Below are 27,730 nucleotides of genomic sequence, written 5' to 3'. Positions count from 1 at the left end.
ACATCTGAGAAACAGACCTGGAATTGTTTGTTAACGACAGTGGTGTCGCACTCACAAACTGTAGGGGGCGCCAAATTGCACAAAATGCCAATTTGTTTTATGACATAATGTTGCTTTAGTTTATAATAAAGCTACATTTTTAATAAGATCTTCACATGTTTTATGTGCAAAAGTGTTAATCTTCAAAGTGTCAAATAACTACAGTGCAGTAAAAAGTCGTGGAGCAGAAGTAGGAAGTGGCGATCAGTAATGAAGTAACTCAAATTTGCACACTGCTTGAGAGGATGTACTAAGCTGACACTGACATGGACCCAGTAAAGAGTGAGCCAGCTTTGTGACACCAGCAGACCTGAATTAAGACTAAAGATGGCCGCTCTACCCACTGATCTGGCTTCATGATGCAGGCCGTGGTCTAAACATCTACAGATCACGCCGGCGTCTACAGCCTACATGAGGTCAGACAGACGCACACAAACGAGCACAAAAACGACACGATGTCTCTTGATTAAAATACGCAGCCACCACCGGATCCTTGGCAGGTATTTTATTTCATATATAGACGCTTTCTGTAATCAAATGTGAGTGCAATCAAACAACAGCAATACAAACATTACCAATGCAGTCTGAGAACCAGGAACAGGGTTAAAACAGGGAGTTCACTCACTCTACATAGCGAGCAGCTAGTAACCTCATGGACAACATTTTAAAAAAAAAAAACAAAAAAAAAACTCTTTCCACTGTCGGGACAGTCCGCCGTCATGAGTACTTCCAACCATGATGGTGGGGAGGGAGGTGGGGGGAACCTGTTTGGCCCACCGCCCTCCTGCCATAACCCTCCTCCTCCTACAGGAAGTCCAACCAGTGATACAACAACCCCCCCACCCCCCCACCCACCCACTCCCGAGGCCGCCACCCCCCGCCCCTAACCGAACCCACCACCCTGCCTCCATGAGTCCCAACTTGCACTCGGCTCTTCAGTGAACAAATAACCTCCCATTTCCCCATCATGATTATCATCGTCATCATCCTAATAATATCAACAAACAAACAAAAAAAAAAGGAAAAAAAAAAAAAATCCAAATCATTTCCACTTCTCACACGGCAGGAGCCAATCAGCATACAGAGGTCCTTCGGGTTCAGTCAGTCTCAACCAATCCGGGTCGACTAGAAAAACCATGTAGCTGTACATGTTGAACCAAAGTCCTCATGCAGTGCCCTGCAAAGGTGGCACATCACATACGTGCACAGGTGGAAGTGTTGGGTGGAAGGGGGGGGGTGCTTATGGATTTGGTGTGTCGTGCGTGTGTGTGTGTGTCTGTGTGTGTTAGAGATTGTGTGTGTCGTGTGTGTGTGTGTGTGTGTTTTAAGAGGGGAGAAGCAAAGGTGTTAGGCAATTATCAGACCCAGGAGCACAAAAAAAAAAAGTCCAGGAGAAGAAGAATTACATACAAAGTCTTTATCCACCGTCTGTCTTCTCTTGGCCCTCCTTGGAAACACTCTCACACACAAACTCTCACACACACACACAAACTCTCTCTCTCACACACACACGCACACACACACTAGGTCCTCATGTCATTGTGAAGTCAGGTGTTCAATGTCAACATTCAAGAAAAGAAAAGAAAAAAAAAAAACACCTCAATGGTAAAAATCATCTCTACCATCACAATGCTTCAGTTCATAAAATCTTGACATTTCTGAAAAGTGATTTTCGTTTTTTTTTCCTCCAGGTTTTTAAAGCAGTACGCGTGTGTGTGTAGTTGTCGTCTTCGTCTTTGTCCCACTGCTGCAAACACGCACGCACGCACACACACACACGCACAACCAACATACGCACACTCACGCACTCCAACACACACCACATGTCCTCTGTTTTTTTTTGTTTTTTTTTTTTTTTTTAGTGGAGAAAGACATGGCGCAATGGAGAGACACTCCTCCTCTGGGGCGGACGCACCGATCACCAGGAGGAGACGGGGGGCGGAGGGATCGTTGCCACGGCTACCAGGGGTCTTCCAGCTCACCGGCACTCTGGGTGAGTAAAAGGGGAAAAAAAAAAGAGATGGAGAGAGGTGGGTTAGCTTTTTCTTTTGTCGTCTGTGCCCGCATCACAGAAGTTAAGATACTGCTCCTGATGCCTTTTAATAACGTCAGTTCTTTCACATTTGAACCCTCGCTGCCGTCTATGATCTACTCAAGTTGAATGGAGAGACAAGAAGTGAGATTCCCCCCTGCCCAGCCTTAACACAACCAGAACCCAGACCTCTGATGACTCACCTTGCGGAGAATCACGAGGCCAACTGTCAGACTGAAAAACAGGGGGGTGGGGGGCAGAAACGTAGAGAATGGAGTCCCTACAGTCTATGCAGCTCCCCTTTCTCTCTCGCCGCTCGTGCGACGCAGCGGGCGTTTGTTTTTCAGCTCTCAAAACGCAAGAGCTGCTGTTCTTTTAAAGGAGACGACAGATTCAAAATATATCTTTGAGCAGCTGAGATGAAATTACGCGTCAGGGCTAGGAACAAAAAGTTAAAGAGAGGTGAGGATTTTATTTCCTGCTTGAGCCGTTTCCCCCCAAAAAAACTTCACGGCCTGCACAGAAACACATAGACACATTAAATACAGGGAACGGCTCCGGATCAAGATTCGACAAATTTACCTTTGGGCTACGTCAGGGGACTTCTCACGACATATTTTAAATATATAACTTATTTCTGTTTCAGTACAGGACAAAAAAAGAGACAGGACAGTGAGAGATACACTTCACACAAATCGTAGCATTATACCTCAAATCATTTTTATTTGTTCATTTGTCATTTTTGACCGTGTGGGACTGATTCGGCCCAACGTAATCACATACAAATACAACTCACACGTACACAAACGCACGTACATACGCACAGTGTTTAGCATAACCTCCCCCCTGATAGTTAAGTGCCTTATATTGACATGATAAGTGCAGTGCATGCATTACCAGAGTTGCTGGGTACTGGGCATTATATACTGTAGGCTTACAATAACCTCCCTGTGCCTGCTTTCAAAGAGGAAGAAGAAAAACAAACACTGTCGGTTCAGACTGTTCGAATCAGACGTTCATAATAAACTAAAGAGTTTCAGAGTGGTTTTTTGTTGATCCGTCATAACCTCCGAGGTATGAAATGAACTCTAAGTGTGCTGTTGTCGAGCAGAAACACATCCTGCCGCAGTTAAAACCACACTGAACACCTCCAAGTTCAATATCCTCACAACTACATGATGGATGAGTATTTGGAAGAAACATCTGCGGGCACAATTCTCCATCTAAGACAGCACATTAGCATGTTAGCATTACAAACACTGCCACATCGTCAGGCTAAAGTGATAAACACTTCCAACCCAAGCATACCAACAAGCCATATACTAAAATGTTACATGTTAAGTGTTAGCATGGCAATTTTCAACAGTTGTTAGCATGCTAATTGTTGGCATGTTAACATAATATCATCATATTAGCAAGCTTATAAAAGCTTATATAACATACTGAATGTTAGCATGCCAACAAGCCATATACTAAAACGGTTATTAACATGCTAATTGTTGGCATGTTAACATAAAACACTTCTCTATATTAGCAGGCTAACATGAGGAATGTTAGCATGAAAACAGGCCACATACTAAAATGTTCAATGAACTTGCAGTGACCATGTGTGCTAACATGCCAAGTGTAGGCATGTTTACACATGTTAGCCAGAAGAGAGGCCATGTTGTTGTTGAGGAATTCATCTAAGTTTTATCACATTCAGCGTCGCACAGCTTCACCAAGCTCAACTGTCATCCATCTCACATACTTCCTGTGAAAAGCTGCACTAAACCAACCACTTCCCTTTTCTCTAACACAGACAGTTTGAAAACATTTATGATAAAAGCATTAATCTCACATTTGTGACACTTAACCTAGGTTGGTTGACGAGAGCTACGGTTGAAAAATGACGTTGTTCCTGCAGTGTCCACAAGAGACAGACGAGCTCTTTCCCCGCCCAAAAAAACAAATCTCAACATGCAACACAAAGGTGAGATTAGGGCTTTAACTCAAACAGCATCTTTTGGTTTGACGAGACAAAGGCTGGAAGGATGAAGACGAACTGGTTATTTTGGCAAACGTACGTCTGGTTAGTCTCCACACCTCCGTTACAGTGCAGTGCAGAGCCACCTCCCTGAGCTTTTCTATGGCACCACCCAGGTCTCTCTATGTCAACAGTAGCTGTGATTTGAGCTGACAGACAAAAGTTGAGCCACGTCACACCTTGTGGTGCACTGCAGAGCAACAAACTACTTCTAAGGAGAACAAACACACTACACAAAGGGATAAACCCTCTGATTTTAGGCTCTTCATGACCTTTTGTCTGGTGCCGCCGTTTTATCTTTTGGAAGGTTTCTCGCCATTTTTCTTCCATCCTATACTTTGTTTTCTTAAGTGCACTAGTTCTAGCGTGGTTACAGTCTTTTACTGTTCATTCAAACAAAAGTTAATGTTATGGCTGCTTTGCTCATTTACATTCCATCCAGGACGCAGCTTTAACCCCTTTGTGCTAATAATCGATATGGAACGATTTTAATGAAATGAAGCTCAGATTACAAGTACACATCCACCAACCCTCTCACACACAAGTGTTCCTCGGTGTTAAACTGCCCCGTTTTTCTGTACCCACAATGCTTCGAACATCCTAGCATCTCCGAACATGCCGATAAATGGGCTAACACTCACCCGCCACCATAAACACAACGGTTAGTAGTGATGGTTGGGTCTCTTGCTCACTCACACTCATGCAGACAACACATACACACAGGAACATATACACAAAAGAGTGTGTTCTGAGTCTGTAGATAGCCTGGAGACGGTGTGTTGAACACAGTTGCAGTTCAGAGAGGTCCCCTCTCCTTTTGTTGGTGAGTTCGTCCACTGTAAGCAGGAGTGGGGGTGAAGCTGGGGGGGGAGAGGGGAGGGAGGAGGGGTTCAAGTGGGAAATCAGCCAGAAGCCAATACTGGTAAATATAGGCCATGGAGTGCAAGGTTCATTTCTGCTTCACCAGCCACTTTTGCATTTAAGAGCAAGTTGTTATTGATTATGTTCTATTGTAAACATCAGTCTGTGAGTTGTAAAAGTGGCTGGCAAGTTTGGGGATCCAAGCCAGGATGGTCAGAGGACAAACACACACAAGAGAGAAAGAGTCCTTATTAGGTGGGAGGTATATACGTGGTTGGGAGACAGAACTTAAATCGACAGAGGGGCCATTTTTAACTCCATTGCGTTATTAAAATATTCATGAATAGCAATGGGAGGCTACTGATGATAGGGAGTGGCCGATGTGTCCATTCGAGTTCTGTGATGAAGGAAAGAGGAGGAGAGGTCATAGCACATCTGACTAGCGCTCTGGGGGGGTCGTATAGATGGGATGGTTGGTTAATGCGGGCGGGGTGCTCAGTCAGTGGAGGTATCGCACTCGGGGGCATCATGGCAGGCCTCCGGCTCTGCAGTGGCAGGTGAGGGCGGGGGCGAAGGGGGAGAGGGAGGGGAGGCGGGCCGCTCCTGGCCGTCGTCATCGTCATCGTAGGTCCTCCTGCCCTCCCCTGCTCCCTCGGCAGCGCTCTCCCCCCGCAGGTGATACGTGGCCAGGGACTCCTCCAGCACCGTGCGGTACTGCCCCCGGTGGTGCAGGCGGAACTGCCGCAGAGCCTCCAGCAGATGAGCCGCCGTGCTGCCACCTCCCTCCTCACTCTCCTCCTCTCCCCCCGCATAGGCCTGAGGTGACACGCCAGGGGTCAGACTCTGCAGGCACGCTCCATGGTCAAACACACACAAACACATACATCTACACGGTACTCACATCATTGTCACACAAATATCTACCACACTCTAGCGTGGCGATGTCAGAGACATCCGTGCACCAGTCCAACAGGCCCATGCAAACACTACCTCTGACCCTGTGACCAACAACCCTTTGTGATATTCGCTGTGTGGTGTAACAGAGAGGGTGGAAGGGAGGGGGGAGAGGGGGTTGGTCAGCACCCACACAGCCCAGAGAAAAGAGCCTGCAAGTCAAGACTCATCCGATTTATTAATATGACAAATACACTCACGTGCCCCTCATGTACAGACCTCCACCATCACATCCACCCTTCCAGGCTGATCTCTTCATTAGAATAACACCCGAAGTGAAGTTCCTGTGGCTTTAACAGCTACTGTATCTCTTTAAGATGCTGGATATGTATATAAAACTGATAATTAAGCGGGAGTGTGATTTGAGTTTGCACAGCTGTATTTTGATTGCTCTGGCATGGATGTGTATTATCTATAGCTGTATTGACTCTCAGGTGTATCATTTTAATGTCAAATGAATCTATGTGCTTTATTACACATATTAAAAAACTTAGTCTCACAATCACAGCGATATGGATTTTTCGTTAGTTACTTGTGTTTTTTTTTTTAATACACAAAGCAATATTTATCAGTATGTTTCAATTAAAAAAAAAACAAACATACAATGACCATGAGAGCAGCATTAACGGAAGAACTGAATTAATTTATAGTCTGACCTCCACCAAGGAGGTTCTGTTTTTACCAATGTCCCTTTATTTGTTGGTTTGTTTGACGGCAGGATTACACGAAAAAAAACACTGAATGGATTTACACTAAACTTGGATGAAGGACGGGACAGAATAGACCACATTAACTTTTAGGTCATCTGCTGTTTTTCTTTCCATGAGTCCTTTTCACAATAAAACAAAAATTGAGAGTGTTTAATTATCCTGTTGATTGAGTTTTTTTTCACCTTACCGAGAAACACGAGACTGAAGAATGGAAAAAAAAGATGGTAGAGTCGCTGTGGAGGCGACCGTCAAAGTTACTTGAACACACAACTTACTTACTCTGTGCACTTCAACTATACACTGTTACCAGCATTGTGATCAATATGTTCAACTTTTTAAAACATGTTTTTCTTATTTTTCACTTTTCATGCATGTTTGGCCTTGACCATGCAGAATGGGAAGTGCAGAGTTTGAGTTCATACCATACATTGAGTTTTTTTAAACACAGGAGAAGGACATGATGTTGTTTTGGGAGTCCAATATTTTTTATACATGTCTGAAAACACGATGGGAGGAGGGTGGGAATCTTTACAAATGCAATTTATTGTACATTGTACTGTACTGTAAAAAAAAAAAAAAACGTTATAGATATTTTATTGAACAGATTTCAGGTGGAATATTTCACATAAACTAAGATGTTTCTGTGCCATCAAAGAGTTAATCAAGGTCAGTTGAGTCATCTGTAGGTTTCGCTGGATTTAACGACATCCATAAAGAAGGTTATTGGGGTCTTGCTGCATATCCTGTTTCAATGAGACGTACAAAATGAAACTGACCGCACAATATGAGATGCAGTCAACAGAATTTCACTGAGCTTGCCATCCTGTCCTCAACCCTCTTTCACTCTCATTCTCACACATACATACACACCTACACAAAAGAGTGTCCTTGTCTGGGCTGGTGTGTGTTTACGAGGTCATGTTGGAGGGGGAGGAGGTGAGGGGGGGGGTGTAAGGTTGGACAGGTGAGAGGGGTTTTAGAGAGAGATTGACTCACCCCTTCCTCTTCTCTGTGAGGGTTCAGCTTGTTGTACACCGCCTCGATCACGCTCCGTCTGTAAACAGACAAAACAGCACACGGCCCGCTGCTTAGAGAAGAGAGCAACTCCCTACTTAATACAGTCTGTACAGTGCTCGCAAATGTATATTGATTATCATTTTAATGGAGCTAGGTAAGCAACCGAGTCGATACTTGGGTATCCGCTGTTTGTGCATAAAGAGACTGCAGAATCTCCTGATGAATGTGAACATTTAGGTGTTTCCGAGGAGTGTTCTCTGCACTTTTCTATGAGGTATGATAACTAACTATCAGTTAAATCAGCTGATTGTTAGGAGGCTTAATCAATGATCAAAGTAGTATTTGATCACAGGGTCACATGATAATGGAAAGTCAAGCTGAAGTTCTGAAGTCCACGAAAAAAGTGATAAACGATTCCCTAAAACAACTGAGGTAGATGGAAACCAACATTGATTGGCTTCATCAGATCCTACACTGGTTTGAAAAGACGTTATTTACCCTTTTTAATGTGAAATATCATCACAGTAGCTGCTGAGCTAGAAGTGCTAGCACACACCCTGTCTGAAGTGGGTGCACAAGCTCAACTGCGAGTCGAGGGTGTAAATAACATTTTTAAATCAATAAATGATCTTGTAGCTTCCAGAGACTTTGATTACACCAGATAAGCTGTCTGGAGCCATATTTTGTTTTTTAAATTAGGCTTAAAAACAAGTCCCCTTCTACTTCATTTATTTAGGAGAACACTGCAACACTGTTTTGTTTTGAAGCTTCAGAAATGTTTCATTGACTCTGAAACTTCACCTTACTTTCCATCAACAATAGGGTGAAGAGATAATGACTGAATTTTCCCAACTGACCTCATCCTTTTATGCCACTCGGTTATTATTCTAAGAAAAGGATTTTATTACTGTCGACTTGCGAATTTAAGGAACAAACTTGTGGTTGAACAAATGTAGATTATGACTTCTGTGTACGTTAGGATGGAAATTAGACACTCATAAAAGTTATGTGGGTGAATGGTGAAGTCCAATAATATTTTAACATATTTTCTGTGTGTGTAAACATGCAGTTCAATGCTGTTCCAGGCTGTGTATTTACTTGCTGGCCAGGCCTCCTCCAGGTGGAAGGTTGGGGATGTTCTCTGTGGCAATGCTCCTCAGGACAGACACAAGATCAGGGACTCCAGCCTCCCCACAGTTTCCCAGCAGCTCTACAAACAAACGCAAAGAGGACGACGGGTTTGTGAGACGTCATGTCGTACACGGAGGCCAAGTTATGGTACACTACACGCCAAGATTTAAGCATTAAACTGCTACTTTTCTATGAGAAATCCATAGTAGTGGAAAAAAAATCTGATCCGCTTTCTATTTGCAGCACCACTGTGTGCGGCAGACTGATTTCAAATATTTGTTCTACCTAAAGAATGTTTATTTTGTCCTGGTTATGTCCACAGAAACGGAGCACAGTATGGGGCCGCTTGTTTCACTTAACCTTTTTAAAAAACATTTTAGAACGAAGCAACAGAAAGACGGCTGGGCCCAAAGAACAGCGTAGGCATTTATCTCCCACTGAACAGTTCAAATTTTGTGGTAAGTGTCAAACACAGCACATCCGCCCGTGACATATTGTTCATCGAGACACAACCAACAATGGTCAAATATATATCATATATATGCTTTTTTTTTTTTTTTAAACACTGCTGACTTTAATCTTAGATTACTGCAACCGTGTTTGTTATGTCTGTATGCGTAGATGTGTTGCGTGTGCTGACCCTCAACACGCGTCTCCAGATATTTATCCAACTCCTCCTCTTTCTTCACGGCCTCCTCTGAGATCTTGGGAGCTCCGGGGAAACACACCAACACCACGCTCATGTTGTCCCTGCTCCCCTGCAGGATCCAGGACAGGCAGAGACGGAACAGACACAGAGAGAGAAATTAAATCTATGCAACACACATGGTCGATTTTGTAGTTGTGACTCAAGAAACGGTTTAAACCATCAACGTGACGCTGTTGAGGTTTTGGTCAAATGCACTTTCTCAATCAACACTGATGTCGTAACAAAAAGACATAAGTAGCGTGGGATCATAGAAGTCGTTGTCTTCATTGTTTAACAACCACCATAGCCGAAGAAAATCTGCCTGACGCCACTCAAAAATGTTCACAGTCGAGGTAAAAGTTTGACGTTTTATTCAGGTTACATTAAGTGACGCTCTTTGACTTCCTTCCTCCCTCTCTGACTCCCCGTCCCAGAAGTAATAGTGACAGGCTGTATCGTTACACCAGCACCAGCTGTGCTTTGTCACTCTCTCCTCTCTCCGACTGCGAGTTGACACACACGCACACTATTTTTAAAAGGCTTAATGTAAAGTGAAGAAACAAATGTATTCAAAAAAGCGTCATATATAATGTTTAATACAGTCTTTCTGCTGTTCTCTGCTGCTAGCCTCAAAAAGTAACATCTTGCTGTCATTTTAAAGCCTTGTTTTATTCATCTTTTAATATCTTTGCATTAATTTTTACCACGGCTACCTGAAGATATTTTTCAAGGTTATGTTGTCATAATGTTGCTCATTCTTGTTCAAATAAATTCATACCTTTCAGTACAAATCTAAAGCAGTGGGGAACAAACCTTTTTTCCTGGGGAGGTTCAGAACTAAGAATTGGTGGATAAAAGAAAACGTGTTTGTGTCATTAATTGCCTGGCTTCATGTCTAAAGATGTCACTTGCCAGCCATACTATCATTTAAAACAATAAATAAGGGATCCTACATATTGAAAAAGCATTTCAACAACACATCATTTTAAATGACAGCAATCTCAAGGGTTTAAATAAAGGTTTTAACTTGATTCCTTTTTACCTCACATTAAAATAACAAATATTATTTAGAATTTTTAAAAATGTATTTTTTAAAATGGAATTACACGAGAAACATCTTTCGAGCCAAACAGAACTGTATGGCGGGCCAACTTCAGCCCAGGCAGGAATAATCTAAGGCAGCCGGCCAGCAGTCAGTGTTTTTAACACAGCTTTACAAAAGCTGCCAAAAAACACACATGCACATTACAAGCATTGAAGGGTGAATTTCAGCATGCTACTGTTTATACCCAAAACTTTCCAGTGCAGAGGATTACAGAAAGTACAGAGGAACTAGGAACTCATTACAACTCTCCGGTGGACAAAAGACATGGATGTAAACAACACAGGTCTCAAAAGGAATAAATAAATGTAAATAAAACACAATGAATATAAAGCTTTAAAAATGTCTTACAAGGAAGGACATGTATTCAACTTCTGTGTAGGAAATCAAGGATAGAAAATAACTGAGTTTTGGTGAGTAGCCCTAAGTGTGAACATGACATTTTCTTTGTGTGTATAGGGCATTGTTACAGTAAACACTCAGAATATAAAAGCAAGGATGATTTACATTGTTATTTGGACACAACAGCAGGCAAACTAACAGATTTTCTCCAATACTGAAAAATGTTGGAAAAACAGCCTGAGCTGGAGGAGAATCTTTGAAGTGTTTTGTCTTTTTTAAAATGTCTTTTATTGATTTCAATGTACCCTTATTTTCATTGTTGATTAATCATCTCATTATTTCCTGGACTACCAGATTAATTGTTTAATCTATTAAACGTCAGAAAATAGTTAAACATCTAAACGTTTTCTATAGAACAAGGTGACTTCTTCAAAAGCCCTTTTTTTTTAAGACCAACAGTCTCAAATTTGTTGTCATTTAAGAAAGAAAAGCAGCAAATCCTCACTGACAAGCTCGAATCAGCAGACATCTGGCACTATTGCTGAGAAAAAGTAGATAATCGAAATATTTGCAGACTCGTTTTCTGTTGATTGACTCATCGTTTCACCTCTAAAACACGACCTCTATCTGGATACTGGGCAGGATTTCAACTAGCCTTTATAGGACACACAGTAAGGGACAAGATAGGGCTCTGGCTTTAAACCAGTGGATAGTCACCTTGTCATTACCCTGTAAAAGTCAATGTGGTCAGGGTAACTTTCTGCGAACGTACAGCGTTGCATGCATCACAAAAGACAGCAGCAGCAGCAGCAGCAGAGGAGATTTATGACGGTGTGTGGCTGTTATTTGAGATAACCCATCCAGTAAGTAAAAATAACTAGGCCGCTGTACACTCGCCGGTTCTTGGAGTACCAGCCTCGGGATGCCACGTGGAGGAAATTCTCCCACCAGTCAATAAACTCGTGACCCTAATTGTAACTGATTACACCAGACATTTTACAGGAAAAGATATTCAGTGATGCTGCTCAATATCTGTAGAGTGTTTACTTGGAGCTTTCTGTGTGTCTGGTCTCAGAGTCCCGCGGGGCTCATCTTGGCAGCCTCGCTCTCGTTTCATGCTCGAAGGTGTGTGTGTGTGTGTGTGTGTGTGCTGTAGTAGAGTGGCCGATACTATCAGCTGATATTGGCTAATCACAGATATGTTGTCTGATATGCTCAGATATCAAAACCGTTCTTTTTTTTTTTTCTTTTCCAAGACACAATGCAGGGGAAAAAAAAAAATGATACTTGAGGTATTACATCTCCAGGGAAGTTTACGGTTTCTGAGCACGGATGTCACATTGGACAATAAAGTTGGTTGGTTTCATTACCCTATTCTATTTCAAGGGATCAGTGCAAAAATGTGTGTATGAGAATCAGCCTATATATCAATATTGGAATTTCTTACTCCTTGACATAGGTATAAATAGAAATCCAGTATCTGTCAGACTCTTGTGTGTGTCTGTCTCCAGATGCTGTCACTTTTAGCAGTTTATCAATTTTTTCTAAACATCAAACATTTGCTACTTCCAGCTTCTTAAATTCAAGGATTTGGTGCTTTTATTTATCTTTTTTTTACGATAATAAAGAGCCTTTGGGTTTTGGACTGTTTGATGAGGCAGCCTGAAGACGTCACTTTGACATTCTTAAACTAAAAATACAATATTCTCAAGTACCCGTTACATTTCTAAACTCTTAGAGTTCATTCATTCATTCGTTACCCCCAATCTATCAAAAAATTAATTAAAGCAAAGACTCATAAAGACAGCTTTAAGTATTTGTGTTGCCATAACCAGGATGATATGGTAAACATTCACAATTAAGGGGAATAATTTTTGCTTAAAAAATAATAAAAACATAATAATGTGACATTAGTTAGGGGCTTTACCAACTGGAAAATAAGATTTGCAGGCCAGGGTGTAATTTAGAAATTTGGCCATACTGTGATTTCAATAGTGATTAAAATATATCATAATGAATGGCTCGGACTACTAGCAGTTAAATTAAATAAAAACTGAAACGCAGGTAACTATGTGGACACATTCACCTCTAATGTACATCATGTGTGATATGTCAAGCTTACCTTATGCAGGCAGGTGTCCACCACTGAGTTACAGACCTTCTCCAAGTCGTCACACACCAGGAGTCGTGAGCGGACAAACTCACACAGCTCCTCGTTGGACATGACGTCCCAGATTCCGTCGCACGCCAGCACCACAAACTCGTCTCCTTCAGTCGCTCGCTCCAACACACACACCTCGGGCTCAGGGCTCACCAGCTGCTCCGTGGGGCCCTTACCATCCACACATTTGTAGTCGTAGTCCCCCAGGGCCCGGGACACAGCCAGGGAGCCATTTACCCTCTGGATCATGACCGAGCCGCCAGCGTTCTGGATGCGCTCCTTTTCACGGGGGTTGCAGGGCTTGTGGTCCTGGGTGGAGAAGCCCACCTTGGTGTCTCGACTCAGCACGGCCCGAGAGTCGCCGCAGTTAATGAAGTAGAGGTGGGTCGGGCTGAGCAACACGCACACGGCTGTTGATCCACTGCGGTCCAGGCCCTGCCGCAGGTCAGAGAAGCTGCGCATGTACTCGTCAATGTTCAGGAAGCCCGAGCGGATGCCATCTTTCACGCCCTCCACGGAGCTGGGTCCTGAACTGAAGTCGGCCCCTCCTGACAAGATGTGTTCCAGCAAGTGGCCGGAGCAGTAGTTGGCCACCCGGGAGCCTGCGTGGCCATCGTAGACAGCAAAGAAGGACCAGTCGGCGAGTCCATGGGGGAGGCCCACCACAGCTGTGTGGGCATCCTCCATCTCCACCCGCCAGCCCTGCATGGAGCTCAGGCCATAGCGCAGTCCATTACCCTCACCGTGGGCGCTATGCTTCTCCGTCTTCGGCTTGTCCAGGAATGCACCCATTGCTGCCTACAGCTGCGGATTAATCAATGGAGGGGAAGAAAGAAACAGAAATCGAATCATAACTCCATCAGTAGCAAGGACAAGAAGATAATCAATTCATCACTAAGACAGCCCCTTTTATCCTAATGCACTACTGTTCCATAAATAAACTCTTCCGGAGTTACAGTTTGAGTTAGAACAATAATCTGACAATATCAGCCTAATGCAGGTTTGTGCTGTAACTTAAGACAGTATGAACGCTACAGAATTTGTCCACCAAAGAGCACTGATGAGTTGATTTTCCGACTGTCCATGTTCGGTTGTATTTTTGTCACAGTTATTTCAAAAAACAAATCTAAGGGGACCACATCAAAATTGTTGTGTCTTCCAAGCAAAACTACCATATCAGTATGCTTTAAACTTGCAAATCTCCCTCATGCTATAATCAGAAAAGACTACAGGAAAGTTCTTTAAAATGTGGTTAGTTATCCTTACCGAAGCACTACCTGTCAAACACACTACACAGTTTTTAAGATACCCGTCCGGTATCTTAAAAACTGTGTAGCGCGTTTGACTGCAGTGTTTCCCCAACAAAGTCTTTACCCAGGAGGGCCGACCAGGTCAATTAACCATAGCCTCAGTATATTTGGCAATCCATTTTAACTAGCTGACAATCTGCCCTCACTCTACACCTCCCATCTTCTGACAGTACACATGCTCTGCAGAAAAACAGAAGGAGAGAGATGTTGCACCCCTCCTATAAATGCACTCTCCCATTTAATCTAGGCCTACTTATGCTGTTGTTTCATACAGGATGCAAGTGCACCTAATGGGCCCAACTAAAATTGCGACTCAGCCTCATCAAGCCGAGGTAACACTCGTTACCACTACATAAATAGCTCTGCAGATATTAACTCGCGACTCAGTTAGCATTGGTTATAAGCTTAACTAATTTCTGTTCCTGAATAATCCCATAGACGTCAGTCAGGCAGCCACAGCCCCCTCAGTGGATAGCAGAAGTCAGACATTTGGAGCAGTCGCTGCAAAAAAACTGTTGAATCTTACAACATTTTGTCATGTCCTGTCTTTAAATTGTGGAGAGTACTATCAATAAATTTATCAATGAATTTCAGTGGCTTTAAGCAGCATTAATAGTATTTGCATCAAGAAAATCCAAACCAACTGCGTTCGATTTACTATGTGTTCACCATCAATATAAATCAAAGTAATAAACAACTGAGACAACTGACTTATTTTAGGTGCAAGCGGTTGTTGCCAATCTTGACTCACAGGTCTTCTTTCAATTCAATACAAAACATCACAAGTGAGACTCAAGTGAACCCGACTGGCCTACAAAAGATGACATAATATCACATTGTCTACAGTAATACCCCCGGTACTATGAATCCCTGCGTAAATCACCAGTTTTTGGTGTCAGTAGTTCAGTAGGCTGCTTCATACTGTGATTACAGAGTGCTTTTAATTACTCGATGGACGGTGAGAGCCAGAGATTCTGACAACAAGACAAAGATAGCAGAGGAAGGAGGCACTGAGTCGGGGATTACACTGCAGCTGTAAAGCGTCTGTGAGCACACAGAGTCTCTTTCACTCTCAACACAAGGTAACTAATACCATTAGTTAACTTGTTGGCAGAACACAGAGAGTGACATTCGTGAGTCAGCAGGGCCTGAAATGTTCGCAGGAGCTGAATGGGGATGGACTCTGCCTTTGAGGGTTGGTTTTGGTCTCCTAAACTCCCATTAAACATCCATTCTGACTGAGCGTGAACCACAATCAAAGGCTGGAGATGAATGAGGATTCAGTCAAACAGTGTCTTTGTTTTGTTATTGGGCATTCGCAGGGAAAACAGTCTGTGTTAGAACTAATTTAAAGAGCTTTGTTGGTTCGGTTACTGGTGAGACAATAAACCACAATGCAGGAACTCCAGTTTGAGTAACAGATCCTTGAGTTTGAAGGCTTGTATGAGATGCCAAAGCACTTATGAGGAGGCATTGTACTGCTCCCCACAGTTATCACAGCTTTGGCCGACCCAGTGCTTTGCCAGATGATGTGCTATCTAAAGTCAAACTGACTGCTAATTGAGTCCATTACAGACACTTGGCATCTGAGCTAGCACGCTACAAGCTAACAGAGCTAATGGAGGTGGCCAGGGAGTGCCATTTCATTGCCTTATAATTCACGCTGCTCTGTGAATGATAAAAGAAGGATAAAGAAGGGGAGAAACCTTTCAGAAGACCGAAAGATACATAGGATTTTGTTGCAGAGTGAGGCAAATATACGCAAACTGCACCGGAAATTAGCTGTAAATGCAATCACAATCTATTTAAAGGAAACCAAGATCCAGAGTGCCATCTTCGCCAGACTTGATTAATGATTTGTTTGGCACAAGCTCCTGATCTTCAATTATCCACTAACTTTCACTGCACTCTTTACATCACCCAAGGAAGAGCTACATGAAGTAACACATCCAATCAGTGGGACCATCTAGGTGACTGCAGCACTGTGTTGGTATGTTCACATGGCACTGGTCTGCTTGTCAATGACTCTTCTTTTAAAGACCTGCACGCAGCAGCCCCCCGGCTTCCAATTTTGCCCAGTGGCCAATTGTGGTACTGCAGCCATTAAACCACCTGCTGGCCAAAAATAATTTTCCCCATAGACTGCCATTATAAAATAGTCATCTGTTGAACTATTGGCAGCATACCCATTTAAGCCATTTAAAAAGCTGTGACATCATCGCAATGTAAAGTCTATGGGCAGTGTGGGAATTCATTCACTGCACATATTCAGGAGCAGTGGCAAAATTGTACATTCATAGTAGAGCAGAAGGGCACCCGACAGGACTAGAATACGCAATCCGTATCTGGGATCGGTATTTGCCCTAAAAAGCTTAACTGGAGCTGTAGCTGGTAAAGGAATTTGATATGACAACTCTACCTGATTGAAGGAGTGATGTTTCTGTGTCAAGAAATTATATCATTTTAGTCATTATGGCAGGTATTTATGTTTATGAATTTAGTAGCAAGTGTACATCAAGACACTAGCTGCACGTCGTGGCCCTCACACCGGCCACGGTCTTCAAATGCTCAACCGCCTTACGCCATATCTCTGGCATTTCTGACCTGCACTATACTTTCCCATCACACCAATCAATTCTGACCTGAATGTCAGCAACTCCTGCAGTATGAGGCTACTTACAGTATGTATTGCATGGATGGTGTAGGACTCATGAGATCTGGAAATCGATAAAAATCGAAAGCGCCTCGAGCGCGTCTCTCTCTCTTTTTGTTAACACATTGATTTCTCGCTCTGCATTACCTCCCACATGAGCTCCCAAAAAAGGCTGGTACATGCAAGGAGTGACTACAGCTGGTTTCAGAGGAGCGTGTGTGTGTGTGTGTGTATGTGAATGTGTTTGCGTCTGCTCTGCGCATGTGTGCAGAGTCACAGTCTATGTGCGAGAAAAAGAAGCTCTATAAATACACCGGGCCGGTTTAGATTTCATGTCCAGGGTGGGGCAGTGGGCCACGCCATTCACATTTCTATTGCTTTACCGCTGCATGACTGTATCAACAGAATTCCCTCGATCGAGCTCTCGCCACCAGCTACTGCCACTCAGTAGCCCGTGTGGTCAAGTATGGTAAGAAAGCTCACATTTGCGTACGAGTGTGTGAGAGAAAGAGAAATCTGTTATGTTCAGCAGCAGTGATTCTCTCTAAAAATAAAACAAACACACTGCCATTGCCTAGCAACCACCCACCCTGCAGGGCAAACATCCAGGCTGAGCTTCATTCAGCGACATCCCCCTCTCTATGTCTTTCTCTCACTCTCTGTAAAAGACACACACACACACACACACACACACACACACACACACACACACTCAGCTGCCTGGTAGAGAGAGGAAAGGGGAGTTGCATCATACATCTATTAAAGCAGTCACAGCAGCCAGACCCTGAAAGGAGACATGCAGACTGCAAGAACACATGCAGATACTATGAGATTTCTCTGGCTCACAATGGTACAACAGACATCTGGCAAAAACACACTTTCTCTCTCTCTCTCTCTCTCACCCACCAGACACACACACACACACACACACACACACACACACACACACACACACACACACACACACACACAGAGGCAACCCCAGAAAATATCTCCATTGAGACATCACAGGAGCTCTCAACCACTTAACCCCCTCAAAACTGCTGTCACCCGTGCTGTAACCGCAGGTCGAAACCAACACCCCCTCATGCTAAGACGCACATGTCTGCCAAAAACCACTGGCTACGAAGAGGGAAGTGGAAGGTTGGGGATTACATAATGCTGCAGAGAGCCTGAGCGCTGCTCTGTGAGCAAGCACACTCGCACAAAAACAGTTAATGCTATCCTGGAAGCGATGTTAACACAGCTTCCAGCACTATCCCTGTGTACACACCAATACACCCTTTAGGTTCAAGCCCGACTCTCCAAACGATGTGATAATTGAGGACACAATAGTTTTGGGATGTTATTTATTTATGCTATTGACTTGATTAAAGTTTGAAGGCTACAACATCAGCAACAAATGTTTGTTTTTGTTTTTTAACTCAAGTCTAAAGGCATTTCCTAGTCCGACTCTCCGGATGTAGATTGGTGGTATAAGCCTGCCATTGGCCAACTATTTCAGACCGCATCTCCTCCCCTTCTACTATCTGGGTGTTAATGTCAACAACAACAACCTACAAGCTAGCAAACTACATGCTGAAAATGGAAAATGGTCCAAACGTAAACAAGGTAGAAGTTGTTACCCTTTCTTCTGCAGGAAAACCAGCCATTTTTTCCCCAAGGTTCACCTCCCTACGTGCACCCAAGACGATTGTGATTGGTTAAAAGAAATACAAACAAGCCAGAGCTTTTTTTGGGGGTGCAACCAAACCTTTGTCAGGTGCTGGCAAAGCGCCGTGGAGCTAGCTCTGATGAAGTGAGACTAGGAAGTTCAAGACTGTTAATATAACATCCAATTATCAGATTTTGCAGAGTATTAAAAATTGGCTTGGTGTTGCTTTCATGAGCAACTGTTGCCAGGGCTGGGAAAACAACTGATCCAATGAGCACTAAAGTGGCCAACAATACTAAGCTGACATCTTCAGCAAAGTCATGGACAGTGGTTTACAGGCAGCATCTGACTGCTTAATGACAACACCCTTTTTCAACCATGATTAAGAGTTAGCTACATTACCACATGTTAGCTTGTCCATCTATTTTTCCTCATGTTACTAGATGTTACACCAAGCTTAGTGAACCCAGTTCTTTAAAGGCTAATTTAACCCAAAAAAGAAAAACCTGCCATTATCTCAACCATGTTTAAAGAAAGTTCACAAAGTTTTTCAGTCCACAAAACAATTCTGGTAACATTCTCCTAAATAACTGGAGTAAATAGGGACTGAAAATGTTTAAAAACAACCCCCTAAAACTTAAAATGGCTCCATACAGCTTGTCCAACATAAACCAAGTCTCTGTAAACTCTAAGATCCAAAACTGAAGTGAAAAGACATTACATTTCATTCATTTACACCCGTTCTTAAACCAAAAACTTCACAGCAGCTGCTAGGCTAAAATGACATCCCCTCTGAAGTGGGTGCACAAGCTCAACCGCAAGCCGAGAATTTGGGATCTTGGGGCTTTAACAGGCTTGAATTTTGCATGATAAACTGTATGGAGCTATTCTGTCTTTTACCCAAATCAATATCTTATCTACCTCAGGTGTTTAGGAGGGAGACTTTTGTATACTGTTTTACTGTAAAGCTCCAGAAACATTTTGTAGGCTGCTGAACTTCACTTGGGTAAAGAATGACTACATTGTCATTTTTGGGCGGCCTTATCCTTTAATCTTAAATTTCCTGTATATTGTGACATTAAAGCAGAGACTTGAGAAAATTACAGCAGGACTTCCTGCAGATGATAATTTAGTTAACGTGTATTCTTGCAAACAACCAGGCAGCCTGGCCAGCCTGCTGCTTCCTGCTAATAATACATTAGCTAGGTCAGGCAGACAGTGTTTAAAAAATCTTGACTGCAACAATAATTTGTCTTGGCTTAATTAAACTCAGCCTCCCCTTGGTTTCTTAGGTAATTAAACTTTCCTCTGTCTGAACACTTTGCTGTGCATTATTGCTACTTTAACCACTAAAATGTCATTATGTGGACAAATCGTGATCTCAATTTCTGTAGACTTGCTAAACTTATAATTGTCAAAACATGCATGCTCAAGATGTGTGGCTGTCGAACACTAAAATCACAACAAACACGGGAGAGACTGTCTGCATAGTTTTGTATTACATGACTGTATTAGTACAAACCAAATTTCCTCTTTGGGATTAATAAAGTTATTGATCGATCTATCAATTATGCCTCAGTAATAGTCGCCAGAGATTTACCTACCAAATGGACCAAATTTACAACAAATAAATTTTCCATTAACAAGATCAAAGATACTCAATAGTATGACTTGTAAACATTTCACCACAACATGATAGAAAACTAACGAACAATTCTACGTTAATTTAAATATCCATGAGATTGTGGCATTCAAACTTTGCTGATGTTTATTTCGTGGGTCCAGTCCATGTGACAAATGACTGATGACCAACTGATAAATACAACATTCACATGAGGTATTTCCACATTTTTACGAGGTGAGGAGGACCACAAGACATCACCCTTAAATCAACCAACCCCGAGTGGATTGAAGGATAGCGAGTGAGGAGCACACCGGGTCACATTTCACAGCCACATTTGACAAAGCCACTGGAATGGGACAACCTCGTCCGAAATGTTATGATCTCAGACATGAAATGGGACTTTGAAGCCACACGTTCCAATTACGTCCATTCACACACCTGAAATATTTAAAACTTTCTTTTAATCTCAACCGCTGAAATCATTTAAACCCTCTTTACAACCAAACTGTGACCTTGCATAGCCACTGTTTTAACATTTCTTTTATCACACACAGAAACAAAGGTGCACAGCTCCAACATGCAGCACTTCAACACACTTTATTGACCCTCCATTTCTTCATCTACCCTTTGTGCACTACCCTGCTGCAGAGTGCTTCCAAGGTCAGACATACAACTCCTGCATCATACCAGTCAATGGAAATCACTCTGGCAGCACTAAGTCTCATGCATTATTTTCCTTTGATCATCAATAATAAACCTTTCACTTCATGACTGTTAGATGGCAGCAGATTCTCTACAACAGAGCCAACAACCAACAGTCCAACCACTGGTTACAATGTGATGAAACTCTCATTATGATGAATCTGTCATTTTTTGGGACTTATTAATTCATTTTGGCTATTCAATTGTGTTAAAATGCGGGAATGAATGATATATTGATGATATGTAATATCATCAGCTATTTATTGGTAACTGTGAAATTATAGTCAATGAAAAGACAACATCTATTCTATCCAATAACCAATTTTGTGCATTTGTAGTAAAATGTGACTCAAAAAGGTCCAACTGACCACTTCAAATGTCTTGTTTTGCCCAACCAAATCTGTCCGAAACAAACAAAACTTTGAAACAAAGATATTCCTTTTACAAAAAATACAGAAAACACAGACAACCAGCAAAAGCACATGAATGAGAAGCTGGAACATTTTTTTGTTTTGTTTTATCAGTAGGAATTGGATCGATTTTCAGAGTTGTTGTCCGTCGCTTGATGAATCAACTGACTGACTAATTCAGAGGTTCAGAGTCCTCCTTTCAAGAAGCAACAAGACTCAACTACAGACCTACAGGCAGCATTTTTCTATAATCCTCTTAAAACCAGCATCACCTTCCTTCACAAGTGACTGACAAACTAAAACAAAGATTGTCCGGGTAACTGAGATACTATCAATTCGCAGAGCCAAGCCTGTAAATCATCACAAATTATTAAAAGCGTTGAAAGTGTGAGTGAAGATTTTGGCTTCTCTATCGATCTGATGTCACTTAACTGACTTTCTTTAAAAACAAAATTGAATAATCTTTGAAATATCTACTCGTATAGATCCGTACAGTTTCCGTGCTTATTTTTGGCAGTATCAACACTCCTCCCACTCGTCTGGCTTTGGTCAGAAGTGAATTAATTTAGATGCTGTTGTGCTTAAAACACAAGCCAAAAGTGTATATTATGTTTACCTTTTAATAAATATCAAACATTTCTACGCCCTAACTGTTGAATCAATTCTGCCCCAAGGTATCAAAAATCAATAATTTTTTAAACAGGTATTTTATCTAAGGACAGAAATTACAGTATCGTGACAGCACCAACAACTATTAGATGTGCAGCTAGGGATAAATTTCATTCACGATTGATTGACACTAAGTGTTTGGCCAACATAATAATGTCTTGAAAAAAGTCTACCTATAGATACCAGTCACCTAAATATGATGGATTTCTTTCATCAGTAACTATGAAAATAAACAAACATGCCCGATCCTGCAAGGTTGAAGACGGAAGTGCGGAAAAATGCCTGGATGCATCTCTTTACCTGGATCTGCACCAAAAATTAATGGGTTTTATTCTGGGCTGAGACTCATGCTGCATCCAAGTTTCGAGAAAATCCATTCTGTAGTTTTTGTTGTAATCCTGCTGACAAACCTGTTTGCTGGAGGTAATTAACGGAGCATCAAAGCTGATCAACTGACTAACTGACCCTGTATTTTCAATGTGTTTATGAAAACGCAAACAACATTTTTTCAAATGAGTATAAAAACATGACCCTAGTACAGAGGGAAGAGGAAGAGGAAGAGAACACTTGATACCATTGCAAATATTAGCACTATGCCACATATGTTATATTTAAGGATTTTTTTGTCAATTAAATCCACATCAAAAACATCAATCAGGTCCGAGTGGATAATCTGAGAAAGCTGATGAGAAAAGTGCTGTCAAACTCAGTTGATTTTGAATTCTTTCCCATTACAGAAGATCAGTGTGCGCTCCTATAGTTTTTTTCTTTTTTTAAAGCAATCTCTAAAATAAGCTTGTTGACTGTCTCAATCTCCCACTGACACTGTGTTTCATCTGCTCCTCAGCCTTTACACAGTGACTGCTGATTCAGATAAGATTATCAGCTATTGAACTCCTCCCGTATCTGGCTGGCTGGGCACAAGCCCAACACCTAGTGATGTCATATGCTGGTCACCTGTGCACCTTATCGCAATCTGATATACTGGAGAAGGTGAGCAGGGCGGCTGCAGGGCTACATTTCAACTCTGCACAATACAAAATTGATGATGAAATGTTATCATAAGACGGGGATTAGATGACAAATCTCTGCAATATAGGAGGGCAATTTAGACTGGCGCAATCACCTGAGAACACATAAAACTCACATACTGTAAGGGTAATAAAAAGAGATAGCAAAGATGGCCTGTTCACACCCTTTGCCCTCTTCACATGGGAATTCAAGAGCCTGAAGTTCAACATAAAATCAAACATTTAACATTTTCTCTGTGACAGAATCAGGAGATGTATCAGAAATTGAAGGATGAGGAAAGTTGCAGTAGAGCTCGTCATTTTGACAGCTGAGGGGAGAGACTCTTATTTGGAGTGAGTCAAACTAGGAATATTTCTGTGTTTCAGACAACCAGGAACTCAAATATTTCCAACCACCTGTGAGAAGAAGGTACAAATGAACGCCACTCAAAGTCAGAAATCTTACTTGTAAACTTGACGCTAAATTATCTACCCCGACTTCAGGAGGGAGCTGTTGTCTGACGTCACAACAGTGGCAGCACCTCTGGGGACGGGGACAGTATTTGCATTAGCTTAATGAGTTTAAGATTAATATATGTTTCCTGGTGTAAAAATACTGTAAAATAAAATACATAACCATTTGTCCTTCTCTATTTTATACATACATACGTACATTCGCATGGAAGACGCACTGCTGAGGGTTCAATTGTGTTTACACTTGCCAAAGAGACATCACTTTGTTACAGTCACCCAGCATTTTTTGTTAACTTTTGGCGTTGAGCACCTTGAACACTTGGAAGTCAGCGGATGGAAAATTTCAACCAGGACATTCTGACCTCTGTCATCACTGAATGACAACTTGAAGAAATGCCTACTGCAATATAGGCAAAAAAGGAAAAAAAATTACTTGAGGTGATTGATAGGTTTGATTTTGTGATCCGAGTGATGTACTTAACCGACCACATCAGAAACATTGCAAAAAAAGTCTAAAAAGAATGAATGAAAAGATCAGGACACAATGTTCAGAAAGTTAGCTGCAGGATTCAGCGTCTCGGGGCTGATCGCTTTCAAAATATGAGAGAAACGACTCATAGAGCACAAATTCAAGGAGAACTTTTATCAATGAATTATCATTATTTATCAAGTTATGGCCGATCACATGTGCTAATGGCCTGTGCAGCTATATATCTAAAGTGAAGCACATGTTTCTGGTCAAGGCAAACCCTCCAAGACTCTGTGCCTACAGACCTTCTTCTCTCTCTTATTGAAAGCAATATATTGACGATAAAATAAAGAAATGAACATACTGCTACATAACAGTTGACACTGCTGTGACATCAATTGAGGCATGAAGCACGAACTTAAGACTTGTACAGCTGTCATCTACTCCAGTTAACAACCAACATAATTTAATAAACAGTTTAAACTACAACATTAGGAGCTAATTATCTAATATTTTTGCTTGTGTTTAAACATGTTGTTATTATAGCTCACTTCAGTTATTTTTTGTCCTTCAGCTCCACAACACCTACTGCGCATTATCCCAAAAAAGTAATGATACAGAGCTAATTCTATCAGTAAATGTGACACTTCTGAGGTGAATAATGAGCTGTAGAGAGTCGGGGAAGTGTTGGGAGGAGCAGTGCTGCTGCCGCAGTGAAACATGACTGCTTATAAACGCCTCACCAGCTTAACTTTAAGCGTTATCTTCTTAGATTATATTTCATGTGTGCTGACTGATTTCCCGGGCTTAAACAAAGATACTGGATGTGACAACGAGGGCTGGTGGTTGTAATTACCCTCTAAGGTCACTGCATGCACAACAGAACATACAGTCTCTACTCAACTGGTACTGCAAGCATTTTCGTTTGACACATGTTGACGGCTAATTCTGGGTCGTTAATATCCACACACACTGAAGCCATTTACTGTCAATAACAGGACCAGGGCGGTTTGTGGCTGTGAGCTTATGTAAATGCAATGTTGTATCGTTAGAAATGCCATTACAGTGCCAAGCTAACATCACACAGCTAACCATTGACACCCTTGTGACAGAGTCCGCTAAGCTGTCATTAGCTAGTTACAGCTAGTATAGCCCACACCATACAGGATTAGCTCGCCTGGGACCAGACTAAGCACTGGAGACCAACGTGTCGTTTCACAGTTAACACTGGTGTTACTTTGAATTTGCTTCATTCAGAATTGGCTCGCCGTCGTTGGCGGTAGCCAAGTTTGAAACTTCAGATGATGGATCAGGTTTTATTCTGGCAACGGTCCGTTTGTACGCTGACGTTATTGCACAGCACAATTTATGTTGCCTGGACCGACTGGCTGTTTTTGGAAATGCGTTTCTGTGTTAAATACCAATCCACTGACCACATGCTGAACTCCATTCCTCTTAACACTGGTCCCTCTACGGAAAGGCCTAGCTTGCTAGTGTGTTGATATGCGCTAACGTTAGCTGGCTTGCTAACGTTTACTTAACAGTTAGCTGTCGGTGGAGCCAACGCATTTCCCCAGCTTGTCAAACTCAAGCTAATGACGTTAGCGCACATACTAGCATGCTACTTACGTTTTCCTGCTGCTGCGAATGTAGATCCAATGTTGATTATCTGCTGGATTCTGCTTTTGTGTGAAGATATGTCGGCAACCTAGCTATCTACGGAGCTAACGTTCGCTAGCTAGCTATGTTATGTTTCCTTATTTGACAAAAATAATCGAGATTGGCCTCAGAAGAGCGGCGATAATTCCTTTCTCGGTGGTTCCCTGCTTGGATAGCGTTGATTTTTACGCATGTTTGACGCCAGTTCTGTCTCTCACATTAAATTAAGACAATTCCGATCGCTCCAAAACACATATGGACACTCGGAATTGGATATATTATACAACACTGACAAATCTAGCACTTTCTTCAATTGAAAGGCCAGAGCTATCCTTCGACTTTGGGTGCTGAACAAGAGGAGGTGTTATTTTTGGCATATGCTCGCTGATTGGTCACAGCCGCCAGGCGAAACGCCGTTTAATTGGCTGCGTTTTCTGTCAATCAGCTCTGCCCCTGTCCAACACTGCATTCTCATTGGTCCGTTACCGAAGTTCTGTGACGCATTGGCTCTGTAGAGTGTACTCGTAACTGCTTTTGGCGTACGCCGTAGCACGCCTGGATAGGCGGAGTCGGTCGTAAAACATAAAAGTTAAACCTTGCGGGGGGAGACATTTAACCGCAACCGGATGGCTATGACTCCAAATATAAACAAAATGAAGATGGCATGGTTGAAATATCTTATTATCCTCATCTTATATATGTTTGGAAGTAACCACACAGCGGAGCGAGTGTCCTGGAGTTGATACCAAGCGCATCTATATCAAGCACAACATTGAATGGGTTCCAGTGGAATAACCATGGAGGTATAATGAAAATACAGTACTCAGAATTAGTTAGGGATTCTGGGATATTTTAGCGTGTTCACTTGAATAAACTTAACTTCAACTTACTTAACTTTTTGGTAAATGTATCTTTAAACTGTTGTTTATTTCATAAGAGAACACCTGTTCCTGAAAAGAAATGCATCTCACAAGAACAAACAAATGCACCTTTGTTTCTGGGTGAAGGACCTGAGCAGTCAACAGCCAAAACTATAATTTACTCCTTATCTGGTTTTCAACACACAGCTATGCTACAGAGTGAAACGCTAACCACTGCATGACTGTGCGGCACATATTTTTCTGCACAATGTCAAAAAACATAACGCTGGTAAGGATGGTAATTCACTCCCACACTCTTCTGTACTAACCTTTTTGAAAATGAACTCCAATTTGAGCACCGACTCTAGTTAGATGGTGGAGTTCAAGCCAGTAGAGGAAGGAATCAGTTCAAACTTAATCTAGCTGCAACACACATCTGCACAAAAGAAGTGTCAACAGGTAGCCCAGTATTTTGGCATTGAAAACTATACATACTGGACAGAGAAAGGAATGATGAGGGGATTCATTTGGAGTTTAGCCGAGCAGGTTAATCTAGTACCTGCAAGAGACTGTGCAAAGTTCAATTTGAAACCAGAGCCATTCATAAATGCAACACACTCGACCTGGTACAGTGGAGGAGTCAAGGAAAATCGCAAAATGGGTCAAGGGTTTGCAGCCAGTCTGTGGTTCCTCGCATAACATGATTAGTGTGTGTTTAACATGAGCTCTGTCTGGTCTCACACTGGGAGATATGAGTCTCATTCAGGAGGCTGTTACAAATGACTGTATCCCACATTTTCAAATAATCTAGTCAATGATTTCTTTGGTCAGGATGTTGTTGAAGGCATTGAAGAGCGAGAGTTTACAGTCGTGGCATAAAATGTCTGGGTCACCAGGGCACCTCTGTGTGTTCCAAACAAATCAGAAAGGTCCAAACCCCCCTGTAATATCAGAAAAATGTTGGGAAGTGGAGGAGATTTGTTGGTGCCACTGGTCCTGGAATTGAAAAAGAAATATTTTCTGTTAAAATGTGCAATACTTTTGCATAGTAACCTAGCTATAGTTGGGGCATTATTGTGGCTTCGATGGGAACTAAACTGTCAACAGCATGAAACATGAGCAACTAGAAAATATTGCATGTTGTTAAGAAACAAGCTTGTCTAACATAAGGTA

General features: G+C 42.1%; 1 protein-coding gene across 3 annotated transcripts; it reads right to left on the bottom strand.

Moving 5' to 3' along the window:
- Window positions 1-1,320: 1,320 nt before the first annotated feature.
- On the bottom strand, window positions 1,321-26,073 carry ppm1bb (protein phosphatase, Mg2+/Mn2+ dependent, 1Bb). 3 transcript variants are annotated; one of them, XM_037081328.1, is made up of 6 exons: window positions 25,668-26,068; window positions 13,025-13,867; window positions 9,411-9,528; window positions 8,738-8,849; window positions 7,619-7,676; window positions 1,321-2,028 (listed from the first exon to the last, which is right to left on the bottom strand). In XM_037081328.1, the coding sequence occupies exons 2-6, from the start codon at window positions 13,853-13,855 to the stop codon at window positions 1,999-2,001; spliced, it is 1,149 nt and encodes a 382-aa protein (XP_036937223.1). In that variant the 5' UTR covers window positions 13,856-13,867; window positions 25,668-26,068; the 3' UTR covers window positions 1,321-1,998. The 3 variants fall into 3 exon arrangements, with proteins under 3 accessions (XP_036937223.1, XP_036937221.1, XP_036937222.1); XM_037081326.1 differs by lacking the exon at window positions 1,321-2,028 and adding an exon at window positions 2,770-5,774 and having other exon boundaries at window positions 25,668-26,073; XM_037081327.1 differs by lacking the exon at window positions 1,321-2,028 and adding an exon at window positions 5,804-7,365 and having other exon boundaries at window positions 25,668-26,070.
- Between the last annotated feature and the right edge of the window lie 1,657 nt (window positions 26,074-27,730).

This window comes from Acanthopagrus latus, chromosome 20, assembly GCF_904848185.1.
Source record: "Acanthopagrus latus isolate v.2019 chromosome 20, fAcaLat1.1, whole genome shotgun sequence".
Lineage (NCBI taxonomy): Eukaryota > Metazoa > Chordata > Actinopteri > Spariformes > Sparidae > Acanthopagrus > Acanthopagrus latus.
Note: the sequence above shows the minus strand (reverse complement) of the source record. Positions and strands in the feature narration are given on the sequence as shown.